Consider the following 18,830-nt stretch of genomic DNA (forward strand, 5'->3'; position numbering starts at 1 on the left):
TGTGTAGGTGTCTGCGCTCATCGTTCAATTCTGTATGGGAGGCCTTGGTTAATTTATCTTTGAAAGGGAAAAGATTTATAGTATTTTTACTCATTTTTAGTAATATGCACTACAGTTTAAATGTTTGGTGTCAGAAAGATTGTATATGTCTTATATAAAATATGTACATAATAGTTTTATTCAGTAAGAATGCATTCAATTTATCAGCAGTGATAGTAAAGACCTTATATATATATATATATATATATATATATATATATATATATATATATATATATATATATATACTGGGTTAAAAACAACCCTAGCCCAAGGGCTGGGTAAATATAGGACAGAACACATGTTGGGTTACTTTTACCCAGCAAAATGGGTTGTTTATTTAACCCAGCATAATGGGTTGAGACTGTAATAGTACTAGCTTTTGTCTTCTTATTCTTTAAAAAAAAAAAAAAAAAAAACGTATACAAGAATTAACTTAAATCCTCTAAAAAAATTAAATACTCGACCCAACCACTGTTGCATGATAATTCCTTTTCGATCATATTTTACAGTATAGCATATTTTATATCGTTTTAAAACATATTGCCCTCATTTAAGCTTGTTTAACAAATATTAGAAGCAACAAAAAAAAAAACATTTAGAAGTAATTCAAGTGTAATCGGCCGGTCTCTGTTGTCGTTTTCACCGTAACGGCGCTGGATCTCGTGCCGGAGCTTGTGTCGTTTTCAGCGGGGGAACTTCAAACTTCAGACCGCCGGCCTGCGTTTCCCTCGTAGACGAAATATGCTGTGACTGGCTACATAACCTGTCCACAAACAAACAGCGTATAGTTCTGAGAACATACTTTAACATCCTACGTATTTATATTCTGTATCTTTTTGAATAAAATCATAACATTTTATGCAAGACATCAGGCGTTTCCACGCGAAAAGACCGACGAGACGCTCGTTTAGGTGACTCGCATCGCGCCCCTGTATGTTGCTTTGCATAAAATTAAACTATATACACAATAACGAATTTATAGATAAAATAAAATGTACACAAACATGCACCTGACGGAGTTACACAAGTGCTCTCTCATGAAGAGGCCGGAAAAAGCGTGAACTCGAACACTGGGTTGTTACATCTGACCCAGGATCTGAGTTACACACAAAAAGTACCCAAACACTGGGTTGTTATGTCTGACCCAGGATCTGAGTTACACAAAAAGTACCCAAACACTGGGTTGTTACATCTGACCCAGGATCTGAGTTACACAAAAAGTACCCAAACACTGGGTTGTTACGTCTGACCCAGGATCTGGGTTACACAAAAAGTACCCAAACACTGGGTTGTTACGTCTGACCCAGGATCTGAGTTACACAAAACTATTCAAACACTGGGTTGTTACGTCTGACCCAGGATCTGGCTTACACAAAACTATTCAAACACTGGGTTGTTACGTCTGACCCAGGATCTGGCTTACACAAAAACTACTCAAACACTGGGTTGTTACGTCTGACCCAGGATCTGGGTTACACAAAAAGTACCCAAACACTGGGTTGTTACATCTGACCCAGGATCTGAGTTACACAAAACTATTCAAACACTGGGTTGTTACGTCTGACCCAGGATCTGAGTTACACAAAAAGTACCCAAACACTGGGTTGTTACGTCTGACCCAGGATCTGGGTTACACAAAAAGTACCCAAACACTGGGTTGTTACGTCTGACCCAGGATCTGGGTTACACAAAAAGTACCCAAACACTGGGTTGTTACATCTGACCCAGGATCTGAGTTACACAAAACTATTCAAACACTGGGTTGTTACGTCTGACCCAGGATCTGGCTTACACAAAAACTACTCAAACACTGGGTTGTTACGTCTGACCCAGGATCTGGCTTACACAAAAACTACTCAAACTCAATGACCCAAAAGGCTCAACCCAGGATCACTGTTTCCACAAAAATATTGAGCAACACAACTGTTTTCAACATTCATAGTAATCAGAAATGTTTATTGAGAAGCAAATGATTTCTGAAGGATGACACTGAAGACTGGAGCAATGATGCTGAAAATTCAGCTTTACCATCACAGGATTGAATTACATTTAAAAAATAAATAAATGGTTTGAAATTGTACTAATATTTTACATTATTATTATTATTGTTTTTACTGCATTTTTAACAAATAAATGCAGTGTGGGTGAGCCTAAAATAACATAAAATCTCAACAAGTGTCTGAGCTGTCTCTTTTTTATATTTTTATTGTGATAATTTGTGGTTAAAATATTCCGCTCTGTCCTCAAACATAATTACTGCTAATGCATTTAATTAAAACATAAGCTGATTTTTATTTGTCTACTTATTTCTCACAGCTTCACAAATACAAAATAACCCTGTTCGTTTTCAACATAGAGCTGATATTAAAACTGTATTGATCACATTTGATGTATAACGACACAGTGTGTGTATAATGTACATAAGCCAGTGTCAGTTTGGCACATTAAGGTCTCAATCTGTTGCCAGCAGGGGGAAAACACTACATGAACAACAGTACATCTTACAGTCCTTTATTTGAAGCCAACTCAAATCTTTAAGTCTGCATTTGAGCTTAGCTCTCGCCAGAAGAACTAGAACTAGAACAGTTCAAAGACCAAAGCCATGGCCTTGATTTTCTGAGAAAAAAAAAAAAAACACATGTATGCAGTCCTCAACTGACCCCTAAACACAAAAAGATAGCGTTCATATTACCAGTCCCTCCAGAAAAACGCGATTATGCGATCGCGTGATTTAACGCATAATCAGCCAAAGTCCGCATATTCATGCGGGGGCCGCATTTTTTCAAATACGCCGCACTTTCGCCGCATAAATTGCCTATTTCCGCGTGCAAAATATGCGGGGCTATCATGATTTCATAATCCCCGCATTTTCGTTGCAAAAAAAGTCATATATATTAGCAGAAAGTTGAAAAATTTTCGTTTACTTCACACAAGAGCCGCCATTTCCGCCTATTGCCATGGGAACGTTTTGAAGTGACGTGATTACCCGACGCGAACGTCATCGAAAAGCTTCAAACCCCGTGGAGAAACCATAGATATCGCTGAAACCATGATGAAGCTCAAACTCCCATTGGCCAACAAAAATAACAGCAAAAGAGCAAAGCAGTTTCCCTGTGTGCTGACTGATTTCAAAACACAGGATCATGAAGCTTTGAAGCGTTATGAATCAATGAGTCGATTCAGTGGTTTGAAGCGTTATGAATCAATGAGTTGATTCAGCGGTTTAAAGCGTTATGAATCAATGAGTCGATTCAGCGGGTTGGATCGCCAAAGTCACGTATTTCAGCAGTTTGACACGCGATCCGAGTCATGAATCGACTCGATGATTCATAGCATCATGATGCTGTGTTTTGAAATCAGTCATCACTATATAAGTCGTTATTTAGGTTTTTTTGCACACAATAACTATTATCGTCGCTTCATAAAGTTATTGTAGAACCACTGTAGTGAGATGGACTTTGTAACTTTAGTCTTTAGTAGGCTACCTTTTATGGGTCTTGAGAGTGTACATTGTGCCAATGGAGGCCTTTCTGAGCCATCGGAATTCAACTAAAATATATTAATTTGTGTCCAACAACATAAAGGGAAGTCATTAATGACAGAATTTTCATTTTTAGGTGAACTAACCCTTTAAGAGATTGCACTTTGTGCATTGGAAGCACTCAAATGTCTGTTTTGTATAGCGACATCTGTAAAACAGGAAGTTATTTATAATTTTTTTCAGAAGTTGTAGCATATTCCTTTTGTAAAGCTACAGAACTTGATTGACTAAATGTTTTGTAAATTTGAGCCATTATTAAAGGTCTTCAATAAAACAAGATGAGAACTTAAATATTCCAGCACTTTCTGTGATGTAGGCCTAGTGCTTTTTTTCTCGTTCTCATCAAACCGCAGTTTTTGCAAGTTCCCGCAATTTTATCGCATAAAATTGCATAAATATCCCGCATTTTTCATCGCATTTTTTAAGAAAACGTGCCGCATAATCAAGGATTTTTGCCCGCAACAATCACAAAAAAAAGCCGCATTTTTCTGGAAGGACTGTATTACGTAACATCAATGCTATGGGGGGTCATGACTCTTTTCTTTGCTCTGTAGAGGCAAGGCTCCTTGGAAACCCCAAGCATCCCCTCATCTCTGGAACTAACTGTTAAATACGATTGCACTGCAAGAATGACTTTATTTTCTTCTTCTAAAGAAATAAACTGTATTTTCTAAATTGCATTCAAAACACAGAATTGCCATTTTAACAAGTGAGTATATATACACACAGTATCCTGACTAGTATCTTGGTGCCATTCTCCACACTGCACACAGTAAACCTGCTTTTAAAGTGCTAAACGATAACACAGTAACTCCCAGAGATGGTGTACGGCCAGTATTATCATCAGACAGAAAGCAGAATGTGTTCATATATATACTGATGTTAGCAAATTATTGTAAATAATAGTGCTTGGCTAAAACAAAACCTTAGAGGGGCATCTGCATTTCATATAATCCCTTTTGAATTGGTGTCCTCCATTTTGCCATTACTTTACTAGAATTGTTTTTGCTAAACAGTATTTCTTTAGTGGGTTATTTTAAACTAGACGAGTAAACTAGGCTTGAAAAAGCCTCATCTGAAAAAAAAACTCTGACAATTTTTGAATTGTTCAATTTGAAGTTCGGAACATCAAGGAAACACGTTTCTAGCATGATTTACCACATTCCTAGCATTTTTTAACATAAATTAGCAGGATGCTAACATGTTTTAGCATTTTAGTAGAATAAATTAGAATGATGCTAACATGTTTTAGCATGTTGTAAGTATGAATTAGAATGATGCTAACATGTTTTAGCATGTTAGTAGTATGAATTAGAATAATGCTAACATGTTTTAGCATGTTGTTAGTATGAATTAGAATGATGCTAACATGTTTTAACACATTGCTAGCATGATTTAACGTTTTGCTAGCACGAGTTACCATGCTGCGAGCATGAATTAACATGTTGCTAACATGCTTTACCATGTTGCTAGCATCTTTAGACATGCTATTATGAATTAACATGTTAACATGATTTATTACGTTTTGCTAATATGTTTTAACATTAATATCATTTTGCTAGCATGTTTAATATGAATGAACATGTTACCATTAATTAGCACGATGCTAGCATGATTTAACATGTTTTGCCATGTTGTTAACATGCATTAGAAGATTGCTAAAATTACTTAACATGTGGGTAGCATGAATTAGCATGTTGCTTACATGATTTGACATTTTGCTAACATGTTATCATCATGAATTACCATGTTGCTAACATGTTTTAACATGATTTGGCATTTTGCAAACACTCTGTTGGTTTATTTTACATGTTGCAAACATTTTTAATATGTTGGTGTGAATTAACATGCTGCTAGCATGATTTAACATGTTAATGTTTTAACACATTGCTAGCATGTAATTGCATGTCACTAGCATGATTTAACATGTTTTTCTAGCAATAATTAATATGCTGCTAGCATGAATTAACATGATGCAAACATGAATTACAAAGCTGCTATGATTTTTTAACACATTGATAGCATGAATTGACATGTTGCTAACACGATTTACCATGTTGCTAGGATATTTTAACATGTTATTATGAATTAACATGTTTTGCGAACATGATTTATGTTGCTAGCATGTTTTAACATTTATAGCATTTTGCAAGCATGTTTAACATGAATTAACATGTTGCTAACATTATTTATTATGTTTGCTAACATGTTTTAATATTTATAGCATTTTGCTAACATTTTTAACACGATTTAACTTGTTACCATTAATTAGCACAATGCTAGCATGTTTTAACATTTTGTTGACATGTTTTACCATGTTGTTAACAGGCAGTAGCATATTGTTAAAATTATTTGACATGTTAACATGTTATCATCTTGATTTTAACACGATTTGACATTTTGCTAGCATTTTTTAACACTCTGCTGACATTATTTTGCATGTTGCAAACATGTTTTAGCATTTTTTTGCATTAATTAACATGTTGCTAAGATGTTTAAACATGTTGTTAGCATGAATTAACATGCTGCTAGCATGATTTAACATGTTAACATTATTAGCATGAATTGGCATGTTGTAGCACACTGCTAGCATGTCCTCAGCTAGTTGCTAGGCTTTCCAGTGATAGACACACAGTGGATAAACTTCAATACTCTATTAGAGTTAGTGTGTTAAAGTTTTGACCCCCTCAATGAAAGCATATGGGACATTTATGGTTTCTAATCTTTTTTTTTTTTTTTTTTTAAGAAAACTGTAAGTCGGATCAGTTTGAAAAGAAACAGCAGCCCGAGTCAGAACCGCCTGAAGGTCTGAGCCGAGTTTGGTGGTTGTAGCTTTAAAGCTCTAAGAGGAGATACTGTTCAAATTTGTACATAGTAGTAGATCAGCAAATTGGCTTTGTCAAGAAACATTTTTTATATAATACAAAACCATTTTTAGCCAGAAACACATATACCTTTCTCACCATCTCAAGGAGTTTTGGTCTATAACATTTAACTACAACTTAACACACACTCTGCATCATATCAAACAAGACATCTGTGGAGTTTCATGAACGTACACGTCTTAATGTTCACATCTGTATTCTTTAAGGAACCGTACACAATACACATCAGCAGTGCAAACAGAAAACCATACACTGTGTAAACTATGGTCAGGTTTCTCTTCAAAACCTCAGCGCTCTATCAACAAGGACATCATGTGCATCATGTGTTTGATATGCAGAAGCGTTACGGTTCATTACGACTTGCTTCCAATAAAAAATACAAGCCAAGATAAAACAACGTAACACATTTGTTTGGCATGTTTTTAACTCAAGCAGCATCTTTAGTGCAGTTTCTCTCTCATCAGTGAGGACTCTTTTAAAAGGGATAGTTCACCCAAAAATGAAATTTCTGTCATTAATTCCTCGCCCTCATGTCGTCCCAAACCCGTAAGAGCTTCGTTCATCTTCAGAACACAAATGAAGATGTTTTTGATGAAATCTGAGAGCTTTCTGACCCCTCATAGACTGCAATGTTACCACTTTCAAGGTCCAGAAAGGTAGTAAAGACATCATTAAAATAGTCCATGTGACTCCAGTGGTTCAACCTTAATGTTATGAAGCGACGAGAATACTTTGTGTGCGCAAAACCCTCCCAAAATAATGACTTTATTCAACAGTTTCTTCATTTCCATGTCAGTCTCTAATGCTGTTAATGTTGTAAACACAGTGCAGCACTTCCAGGTTCTACGTCAGAACGCCGGCTCACTATTGGCCGACACTGTTCGTGTGAGCAGAAGCTGGCCAATGGCGAGCCGGCGTTCTGACGTAGAACCAGGAAGTGCTGCACTGTGTTTGTCTTCTCAGAGACTGACATGGAAGAAAAGAAACTGTTGAATATAATTGTTATTTTTGTGCACAAAAAGTATTCTCGTCACTTCATAACATTAAGGTTGAACCACTGGAGTCACATGGACTATTTTAACAATGTCTTTACTACTTTTCTTGACCTTGAAAGTGGTAACGTTGCAGTCTATCGTGGGTCAGAAAGCTCTCAGATTTCATCAAAAATATCTTTGTGTTCTGAAGATGAACGAAGGTCTTACGGGTTTGGGACGACATGAGGGCGAGTATTTAATGACAAAATTGTCATTTTTGTGTGAACTAACCCTTTCAAAACGCGTCTACCGTTCTCTGTGTGGACAGGAAAACTGAACCACAGCGTATTTGCCATTGGTCATCCAGTGTGGATCCTGAGAGCTGAGCTTTTCGGCCTGGCCCGGCTGTAAGCCCACCTGAACATCAGCCTTCAGTGTCCTAAGACTACAGAGAGGGGCAGGCTTGAACCCCCTCAACGCCCGATCGAACAGAACCGTGTGCTCCCATTTCCTGTCGCCAGTCAGCTTCCTGTAGTTCAGGTCTCCTTTGAAGAGGATCAGATCAGAGCCCTGGAGCGTGCCGTAGAGATCGGCTGCATCCGCCGCCATGTCGCAGAACTCGTGGGGCAAGGTCCAAAAAGGGTGGTCGTGGTAGGACCAGGTGCCCTCCTTCATGAAATGCTTCCATTGGACGCCGCTAGCCGACATCCACTTGTGATTGGCTGCCACGGTCTGCATGATGGTCCACTCAAAGTCTTGTTTGGTGACGTCTGAGACAAACCACGGGATGGACTTCCCATAAAATCGGATTTGCTTGGCCAGTCCGGCAGAAACGAGGAAGTCGGCAAGGACCAGATCGGTAACGAGCTCAAAACCAGCATTGTCCAAAACAATGTCCACCCGCACATGCTTCTTCCCTGAGGATCCGGACCCTTGAGCGGCGACCAGCGTTGACCAGACCATGTTGGAGTCATCCACGAGGATGAAGCGCTGGAGATCGGAGAGGGAATCGATGGGATTGGACCTTTGAGAGTTGTCCTGACCGGCAGAGATGGACAGATCACACTTGTTTCCCCACAGAGAGACCTACAAAATACACAATAAACAAGATTACGTGACATTATGGCATCTCCAACAGTCTAATATCAATAAAGCAGGCAAGCACATGCTGAAAACAATAGCCGCCCCTAGGCATGTTACCTGGCAGCGCGAACCTGATGTAATTTCGGCTAACAAGATTTTTTGATCTAAATTAAAGATGTCATTAAGGTAATGATTATGGCTCAGTGAAATCGATTAGAATCCTCCAAGAAAACAAGGACAAAAGATTTCCTTGGCTGTGTCTGAAATCGCCCCCTATACCCTTAAATAGGGCATTATTTGAGGGGGCAGCCTCATCATTCAATCCCACAATGCACCGCAATAACAAGTGTACAACTAATGTATGCTCAACCATAGATATAGATATATATATATATATAGATATATATATATATATATATATATATATATATATATATATATATATATATATATATATATATATATATATATATATATATATATATATATATATATATATATATATATATATATATATATATATATATATATATATATATATATATATATATACACATTTAGATGCCTCATTAGCGACTAGATGTTAGCCGTCCGCCATTTTCGAACGGTCAAAGCTGGTCATCAACGCGCATTGTGAACATTCAAAAGTTGCCTGTGCATCTGCAACCGTAGTTATACACATGCATGTATGAATATCTATATCTGCAATAGACTGAAGCAGGGGATTTTATAGGATTTAGTTTGTCATAAATGGTAGATAATTCTGCATGCTAAAAATATTGGTTAAAGATCTTAACATTATCTTAGAGAGCCCGACCGATATTAGGCATTTTCCAAACTATCGGTATCTGCATTTATGATGGCCGATAAATGAATATTTAAAAAATAATAATAAAAACGGACGAAACACCACTCAACCACATTTTGAGTGTTGGCATTTCATAGTTTGTCCACCAGAGGGCACTCTACAACGTGGCGGTTGGCAACACCAGCTGATCCAGCCAGAGTCATGCTGTGAGCCGCAAACATTCACAACTGAGATCATCCGTGAAGTGCATGGTAAGTAGGCATACATTGCTTGAATAACAATTAAGTAGTGCTGGGTGGTATACCGGTTCATACCGAATAATAGTATTTATTTTTGTTGTGATATGAATTTTGATGATACCGCAATACCGGTATGTGTCGCTTAAACAACGTTCGGAACGCGGCGCAGCGCGTCATTGTTTGAGAGGGGGCCTGTTTCACTGCTGCACTGTACTAGTGAGAGCAGTCAGAGCACAGCTGAGATCGCATTACAGCCTATGGCTGAACCCGAAATCGCCCCCTATACTAGTGTTAGACCGATATATCGGGCCGATATTTGCGATTTTTACGTGTATCGGCCGATACAAGGCAGCTGCGTTCGCCGATATTTTTTTTCCCTGCATTATTTACAGACAGGCGTCCACAGGGCAGCTCTCACCGTCTTCAAACTGTCTTGCTCTCCCTCCCTCGCGCATATTAATCAAAATCAATTGAGTTGACATGATGGTAAAAGGTCGAAAGACTGAAGTTTCACGTGGAGCATTGGGAGATTTTTTCCTGAATTACCGCTGGTGTTGCTCTTCAAGAGATTAAGTTAAGTGCACCTACACTCTAAAAAATGCTGTAAAAAAAAGTTGGGTTGAAAATGGACTAACCCATCAATTGGGCTGTTTTAACCCAGTAATTGGGTTGTTTTAAGCAAACATTTAACCCAACCGCTGGGTCAAAACAACCTAATTGCTGGGTTAGTCCATATTCAACCCAACTTGGGTTATTTTTAACCCAGCATTTTTTAGAGTGTAACCATTAAATGACTAGGTTGTAAATAGTTATAAAATTAAGTATAGTACAGTCAGTGTGCACTTTATTATGATAAAGCACAAAAAAATCCATATCGGTCGACCCCTACCCTATACCCTCATTCACTATTCCCTACGTTATCACTTTATTTGAAGGAGTGAATGAAAACGAGTGTGTGAAGTCGGACAGCCGTTGTGTGTACATTGGCTGTTCACTCATTATTGCGGTGCAATGTGGGATAGAATGAGTGCACTCAATAACGTCCACTATGGTTTCGGACACCACTACAAGCGCTGTGCCCTCCAAATAATGCCCCATTTGAGGTTATAGGGGGCGATTTCGGATTCAGCCCTTGATTACAGTGGACAATTCAAACAGGCGGCACGCGCGAGAGAGAGAGAGGTTTCTCCCTCGTTTTGGCAGTTTGTTGTTATATAGGATTTTTATAACAACAAGATAAGATTTTTTAAATGCTTAAGGTGCCCTCAACTCTGTTTTTTTCTCTCTCAGTGGTCATATTTTAATATTAATTTGCCTGTAATGAGTGTGTTGCAGGTCTGTGTTTTATTGGTTGTTGTCTCTCCACAGCATCATTTTGTGGGGCTTTGCAAACCTGTTTTAACTCTAGTGTGGAATTTTTCTACAATATTCACTCATCATGACAGTAAAATAGGGCATTCTAGTCAATCTACTGCAGTATTTTCTCAGTAGAAAATGTGGTTATCATCCAGTCATGCATAGGGGGAAAAAATACCGTCATATACCGTGAAACCGATATAATTTAGAAAAATACAGTGAGATACATTTTTGGTCATACCGCCCAGCACTACCCATCAGTTCTCTTAAATCAAATAGTATGACAAAATTTGTGACTGCCATGTCCAGTTTTGCGGCTACATGTAAGCCAAGAGAGCTAGTAATTACGTTAGGTTGTTACAGTATAGTTGACTGACTGTCAGTTTAACTCGGACAATGTGACTGAATAAGATGTATTTCTTTAATATAGTGTGACAGTTTGACAGCATGAGACGTATCATCTCTCCCCTGACTGTTTTGTTTTTGTTATTGTGTTTTCATCCAAAGGACGTTAAGTTTCATATCTGAAGTTTGTATTTTTATACATTTTATTTATCAGAACTTTAATATATTTTTATGTTCCTCTGTTCTGTTGTGACAATAAAAAAACAAGTTTATTTTTAAACTGCATTATCATATTTTAGAGAGACTGAGGGATCATGAATAACTACAAAAAACTAATGTAAGGGAAATCTGTTTAAGTTTTTTTACGCGTTTCTGTTTTTTAAAATATTTTTTTAATTAAATATATCGGCCGATATATCGGAATATCAGATTTTTAAACCACCAAATATTTGTAACAGTATTGGCCTTAAAAATCCTATATCGGTCTGGCTCTATTATCTTAACATCATTCATATTATTGATCATCAGAGAACCCTACAGACACATTGCTCAGCTTTTAATGAAAGCAGTGAACTCATTATAAACAAGTTAATTGGAAATAAATCATAAACCAATCAGATATCAAAATAAATAAATGATAAAAATAGTAATACAGTAGTAATGTGTTTAAAGTCCCTGTGAACTGGAAGTTGCAACTGATTTTTCTTCAGTGCAGTGATGCATTTCCAAGTGAAACGAAATATTGAATAGAGGGCAGGGAACGCCATTCCAGACCGGAAGTTACTTTTCAGATTTTGATTAAAGATTACCACGGCAAACTATTTTTTTCTGTGTATTAACTTGCACGGATTAATTCTTCACCCTAAGACCTGTAATGTGGGCTAACAAAGTAAATAAGATCTTTACATTTCATGAGGACTTTATTAAACATCAATATAGCCTATTTATTCATTTCAAACCGTGTTTAATCATCATAAACTGGGTATTAATTGAAAGCTTAAATTTGCAAAAAGAATTTTGCAATTGTTTTATATTTTTTTAAAGATTAAATTATGAACATCACATTACTGAATTTAAACCATTTTTAAGAACAGAGAAATTATAAATTTTTATACATTTATTTAAAATATAATTATATAATATTCTAGATAGCTTATTATTGACACTCAAGGTGATGATACATGGGGCAACTTTTTTGACTAATGTTGCTGGGCAATGTTACAAAGCAATGTTGCCTGGCCACTTTCCCATTGGGAATGGGCAACAAATTTCTATCTGGATTACATTTCTATCTGTCTTACCTGGTTGCCCGCTGACGGCAACATTGCCTAGTAAAATTTCTCAAAAAGTTGCCCTGTGTATCATCACCATAAGTGTCTGAATTCACTCACTTCTTCAAGTGGACTATATTAGTGGAGTAATTTCTTGTTTTTGGTGTTGTGTTCTAATGGTGTCGTGGCCTAATGGTTAGAGAGTAGGACTTGTAACCCGAAGGTTTGCGGGTTCGAGTCTCAGGCCCGGCAGGAATTGTCAGTGGGCTGCTCTGGGTGTGTGTGTTCACTGCTGTGGGTGTGTGTGTGTTCACTGCTCTGGGTGTGTGTGTTCACTGCTCTGGGTGTGCACTTGGATGGGTTAAATGCAGAGCACAAATGCCAAGCTCTTGGCCACACGTCACTTCACTAATGTCATAGAAACATAAACATGTTGCATAAAGGCAGGGCCAGGGATCATTGCATTATTCTGCAGCTGAAAGCATGGACATACTAACCTGAAGCAACTTGAGAAAGTTCTCCCGCAGCTGCATCTCACTCATGTTCTCCATGTTGGTGATGAGCTCCTGAAGATACGTACAGAGGCATTTAATCGCCTGCTGAGATTCAAAGAAGCTTTGCGTCTTTCCCTCCTTATACACGTCAAAGTTATCCATCGGTGGACTTTAGGAAACAAAATGAAACAAACAAAATTAATTATACAATTCAAAATGTATCGATGCAATGGAGAGTAACTAAATCACTTACCCTTGATGTAACAAAAAATTAAACAAAGCACATTTAAGATAGCACTTGAAATGATGCTTTGTTTTAAAAGACACTAAAATGGTGTAAACTACTTCACTAATGACAATACTATAGTATTTATAAAGCAAGTCATACTTTTTTACTTATCACAATTTAATTTAGACCTGTAAAGTACAATCATATACATATTTCAATGGTTTTAATTATATAAATGTGTCCTATATATACACACACAGTCAAACCAAAAATGATTCAGACACCAGATATAATGCTTCACTAATGTGTGCAGGACACTAGTTCATTTGTGTAAGTGAGGATAGCAAAATAAAGTCAACTGTGACATATTATACCCAAAAATTCTTCATACAGTGACTACCAGTAAAATGTATACAAATCTGGGACCAAAATGATTCAGACACTTTGACCTGAGCATGTTTTGCTGAAGTGTTTTTTCTTTAATTGCTCATGTGACCTTCGACACCACAGATTGAGCAAAATGAAGCATTTCTTGGTCATTGGTTGACCTAAATTGGTATCATCTAATTGTGTAGTTAAATTTAACAGCTGATTGGTTGATGGTAATCCATTACATACCATTCATTCTGAGCTGAGGTGACGTGATGACTAACAGACAGCAGACAAACGGCAATCCACCTGTCACTCAAAGTGGCCACGCCCTCAATTATGCAGAACTTTAAGACTTTATATAATGAGTTATAACGAATGAGTTATAAAAAAATTCACCCCCCTCACAGTCGTCATGAAGGGAAAAATTAGCCGTATAGACCAAAAGCACAATGTGTCCCAGACTGTAAACATGTGTTCTTCTGCTGTAAAGTTGGGGGCATTTTATCATGAGCTCAATGAGATTCTGCTCCTTCTGGAGTCTGCCTCTAGTGGCCAGTCGATGAATTGCAGTTTAAGTCACTTCCGTATTGGCTTCAAGAAAAACTGCGGGAGGTTGCCGCTTGTTTAAATCTAAACTATTGTCATATTTTATTACCATTTTCTAAACTACAGCGAATAAACTGTGATAATGTGAGAAAATGTTGAAGGAGTCTGAAATTTTGGTTTGACTGCATGTATATATATATATATATATGAACTAACAAGTCAAATTGTGTCTTGTATTATATTTGAAAATGCCTAACTTAAACTATTTTAATGTAAAATGTAATTACCATATGGTCATGTGTCCGTAAAACACTTAAAACAATATATTTAAATTCATAATAATTCATAATTTGATTATATCATTTTAAATACATAACATTTACATTAAACTGGATAAGATTTTGTGTGTCTTTGTAGAGCCTGGCATAAGCCGCGCGTTTCCACCGCAGGAACTTTCCCAGGAACTAGGGACTTTGGGCTGGTACTCGGTGTGTTTTGACCGCAGGGTCTAAATGAAGTTCCGGGTAAATATTTCCCCCTCAGAAAGTCCCTGCTCACGAGGTAGTACCTTTTTCAAATTTCAGGAACTCTCGGGGGCGGGACTTGGGCGCTGAACATGCTGGTTGGTTGAACTCACGCAGCATTTTATTTCAACTGGCATTTTTAAAAATCTTTTGCGAGGTTCGTTCTGTGTTCAGCAAATATCAGTCTTGCTCTTTCTGTCTAATGGAGCGCGTTCGTCTCAGCAATCTCACAGTCAATGTCCGTAATAGCTGATCATAACATGCGTTGTCTTATTTTAAATCTAGCTTTCAGAATACGCTTTAGTATCAGTGCTTGTCTCTTTTCCGCCGTTTTGTTAATTACCTCTTTAGTAAACCAATACATAACCAGCAAAAGCAGCGCTGCTTGAATCTCCTCCACTTGTTATTGTTGTAGACAGTGTCGCGCAAAAATTATTACTGTCCATCGCTGACTGGGAGGAGCAGCCGCGTGCAGTCCTACATCACAGGACTAATTTGCCTAATCTTCACGGTATTTTAGACCGCAGTGGAAACGCAGACAGTAGCAGGTCTGGGGGAAAAAAGTTCCTGGTACAAATTATTCCGGGTAATTTCAGTGGAAACGGGGCTATAGTCTGAAAAGTTGAAAGAATTGACCTATCGGTAAGCCCCGCCCCCCTTAGTTACTGTTGCTAACTCGGACAAACAAACGGAGTTGCTATATCTTACAATGACAGCTGTCAGTGTGAAAACCTTATCCCAAGATGTTTTTGGACACAGAATGTAGCGTATATCCCGTCCGAATGATGGCCAAACTTTACTGATGGTTTATCAAGTTTATGTCCTTTTTCCCTCCAAAAAAATCATCGTAAGAGCTGAACAAACAAAAGAAGTGCGCACTAACATCTCATTCACAAACTCTCTCTCTCCGTTGCATTACCATTAAAATACACAGCAAACTACACAAAAACACTCCTACAACTAACAGTAAACAAACATATACACAGACCGTATGCCTTTTCGAGGGTGCAGTTAATAACTGGTAATGTTACACTTTGTATGATCTGCAAAACAACTCAGATAAACTGCGTGCGAGCTCTTCCTTTCACCACCCGTAGACTATAATACCCATCAAAATAGGAGTCCTCCTTAGTAGGACAGATAATGTAGAGCTTAAACATATCTAAAATTAAATTAATTTACATATAACCAGTTTAATATGGAGAGGCACTGAAATGTAGACCTTCGTGTTTTTGACCAAACGTTACAGTGTTACATGACGTGAGAACAGAGTTATATGTTAGCAGGGACTTTAATCGTAACTTAACGAGAGAGAAAATCCTCTCAGGATCCCTGGAATCAGTGTTACAGTACCTCAGGCACGACATTTTAGCATTTTTGTAGCATAAACACCATCAAACCGATGAGCGCTTCGGATTTTCCAATGCATCTCTATGGCGCTGAAACCTAAAGATGTCCGAGTTCCGGTCCCGGCACAACTGATACTCAACTGCTATTGGCTCATCTGCGTTCGAGGGGAGGGGCTTACCGATAGGTCAATTGTGATTAAACTGGTTATTTTACACAGTATTGTTATTTCAATACAAAAAAAGTTACTATTAGATGCTACAATTTGTCTAAACTTTAAGATGCTTTGAGTTTCGCGAAATAATTATGACTAACTCATAAGTATATGTAATATAAGTATATATTTTTTTATTTGACCATTATGTATCAAGCTGATTTGTCTTACTTCATATACAGCGCCTCTTGGATCCTACGGTACATGTAGCACTCCATATAAAGCCATGGTGACTTGAACCAGCTGACAGGCTGCCCGTCCTCCATCAGGTCCTGCTGTCTGCACATGTATTCATTCCAGGCCTCCGTGTCCTCAGCATTATCAGTCAGAACCAGCACAGGCTTGTCTGTCTGCAGCTCATTCCTCAGCTTGGACAGGAAGGAGATGGCCATCTTCTCTGCCTGGATGCCCTCCTGATGAAACACATCATCTAGTTAAACCTGAGAAAACTGTCAGTACAGGCCTATTTTATTTTAGGAATAACATAAGAAAATATGTGTTAAACGTAACAAGTGAAATCATACGTACCTTTCCATATTCTTTGAAGAAATTCTCTTTATTGCGATGTAATGTGTCCACCACTTTTGTGAGTATAGTTGGTAGTCTATCTCTCACCGTCAGATAGGCAAATGACCTAGGAATGGTGAATAATAAAACATTTAATTATTTTGTATTTATTTATGCAAAAGTAATATAATACAAAGTATTAGTTTTATAAAATGTACATACATTTAAAAAAAAAAGAAAAAAAAGAAGATATTTTACGACCGTTAAAACGCGTCATCACAGTGTGTGGAAAGGGTCCGTTTTAATACAGCATTGCAGTTACTATAGAAACGTTACGCAGTCGCGTGCTAATGCTTCTTCACACATAGCTTCATTTTACCGATATGATTTTTTCTTGAAAATGTCCTTTTCACACATGATTTGTAAACGGTAAATGTACCCGTAAAGATCATATTGTGAAAGAGACTGTCAGGCTGCCTGTTTGACTAAACGCAGCATTCATTCATTGCAATTAAACACGATTAATTCCTTGACGTAGCCTAATTATACATACATTAGATCGACAGTAAGCATGAAAGCAAAACTATGATTATACAGACATAACGTTACCCCTCAAACTTAGCAGAGAGTGACAGCGGGGGGGACATTCCCTCTACCTCCATCTTTGCAATCCAAACAGGAAGGACTAGAGATTTTCAACAAACTTTATTTATGAACGATCGTTGACCAACTAACAATGTAATGTACAGGTATAAAATAATTTAATACACTCTGTGTGCTTCACTCGCATGTCGCGGGGACCCAACACGTTAAATCACACAAATAAAGAAGTTATTTGTCGTTTTATGAGACGTTATAAGCCCATTTGAGCTGTCAGTATCTCGTGATGGTTGACACTACTGTCCTCTAGTGGCCGGTCTGGGCGCCATTTTGATCACATCAACAAATCAGACAATATTAGGATAGCCTAGTTTGTTTATTTCAGCATAGTATTCACAAACTACACTGTAATTGTTTTATTTAATATTAATTCAATTTGTATAAGCACTGGCAAAAAAAAGAGAGAAAACATCTTAACCAGCTGGTCTCTCAGCCGGTCAGTTGGCTGGTTTATATGGTTTTGGGCACTTTTTAGCTGATCAAGCTGGGTGACCAGCCGGCCACAGAGTTAAACAATAGCTTATCCAGATAAGACCAGAAAGAACCAGCATAGTTTGCTTTCAGCAGGTTATTAGTCTCAGGATATCCTTTTCATGAAAGAGAGACCTAAAGGGATAGTTCACCCAAACATGTAAATTTTGTCATCATTTACTCACCCTCAAGTTGTTCCAAACCTGTATAATGCCTTTGTTATGCTGTACACAAAGGAAGATAGTTGGAAGAATGTTTGTAACCAAGTAGATCTCGCCCCCCATTGACTATATAGGCGAGATCTACTTGGTTACAAACATTCTTCCAACTATCTTCCTTTGTGTAGGCTACAGCAGAACAAAGGCATTATACAGGTTTGGTACAACTTGAATGTAATTAATTTGTATTTATTTATTTGACATGGACATAACAATTACATTGGACAAACATGCGTTTACTTGAGTGTTTTAGCACACACATTTAGCATGCTAATTTTCAACACCTGTCCCCGGGAAGCTTTTTAGAAAGGGGGAAAAACAATAATAATAATAACAACAATGATAACTAGACAAAAAAAGTTAGTCGAGACAAACTTAAAAGTTGGCTTGAAAAGTACTCTGGGTGGTTGCTAGCGTGTTACTATGCGGTTGCTAGGGTATTTTGGGTGGTTGCTAGGTTGTTGCTATGTGGTTGCTAAAGTAATCAGGGTGGTTGCTACGGTTTTCCAATGCGGTTGCTAGGAAACTCAGGGTGGTTGCTATGTAGTTGCTAGGGTACTTGGGCTGGTTTATAGGATGTTGCCAAGCAGTTGCTAGGGTACTGTGAGTGGTTGCTAAGGTGTTGCTATGCGGCTGCTAAGCAATTCTAGGGGGTTGCTAGGGTTCTCATGCTTGCTGGTTTGCATGGGTGTTACTATGCAGTT

General features: G+C 37.7%; 1 protein-coding gene across 4 annotated transcripts; it reads right to left on the bottom strand.

The window, feature by feature from the left end:
- Positions 1 to 6,326: 6,326 nt before the first annotated feature.
- armt1 (acidic residue methyltransferase 1) lies at positions 6,327 to 17,458 on the bottom strand. Of its 4 annotated transcripts, none has more exons than XM_079830650.1 (6): positions 17,387 to 17,458; positions 16,799 to 16,904; positions 16,442 to 16,683; positions 13,042 to 13,207; positions 8,046 to 8,528; positions 6,327 to 6,995 (listed from the first exon to the last, which is right to left on the bottom strand). In XM_079830650.1, exons 1-6 carry the CDS (start codon positions 17,437 to 17,439, stop codon positions 6,909 to 6,911), a joined length of 1,137 nt encoding a protein of 378 aa, XP_079686776.1. In that variant the 5' UTR covers positions 17,440 to 17,458; the 3' UTR covers positions 6,327 to 6,908. The 4 variants fall into 4 exon arrangements, with proteins under 4 accessions (XP_079686776.1, XP_079686774.1, XP_079686773.1 ...); XM_079830648.1 differs by having other exon boundaries at positions 6,327 to 7,332; positions 7,415 to 8,528; positions 17,387 to 17,451; XM_079830647.1 differs by having other exon boundaries at positions 6,327 to 7,157; positions 7,551 to 8,528; positions 17,387 to 17,450.
- Positions 17,459 to 18,830: the final 1,372 nt, after the last annotated feature.

This window comes from Gobio gobio, assembly GCF_949357685.1.
Source record: "Gobio gobio genome assembly, chromosome: 12".
NCBI classification, from domain to species: Eukaryota; Metazoa; Chordata; class Actinopteri; order Cypriniformes; family Gobionidae; genus Gobio; species Gobio gobio.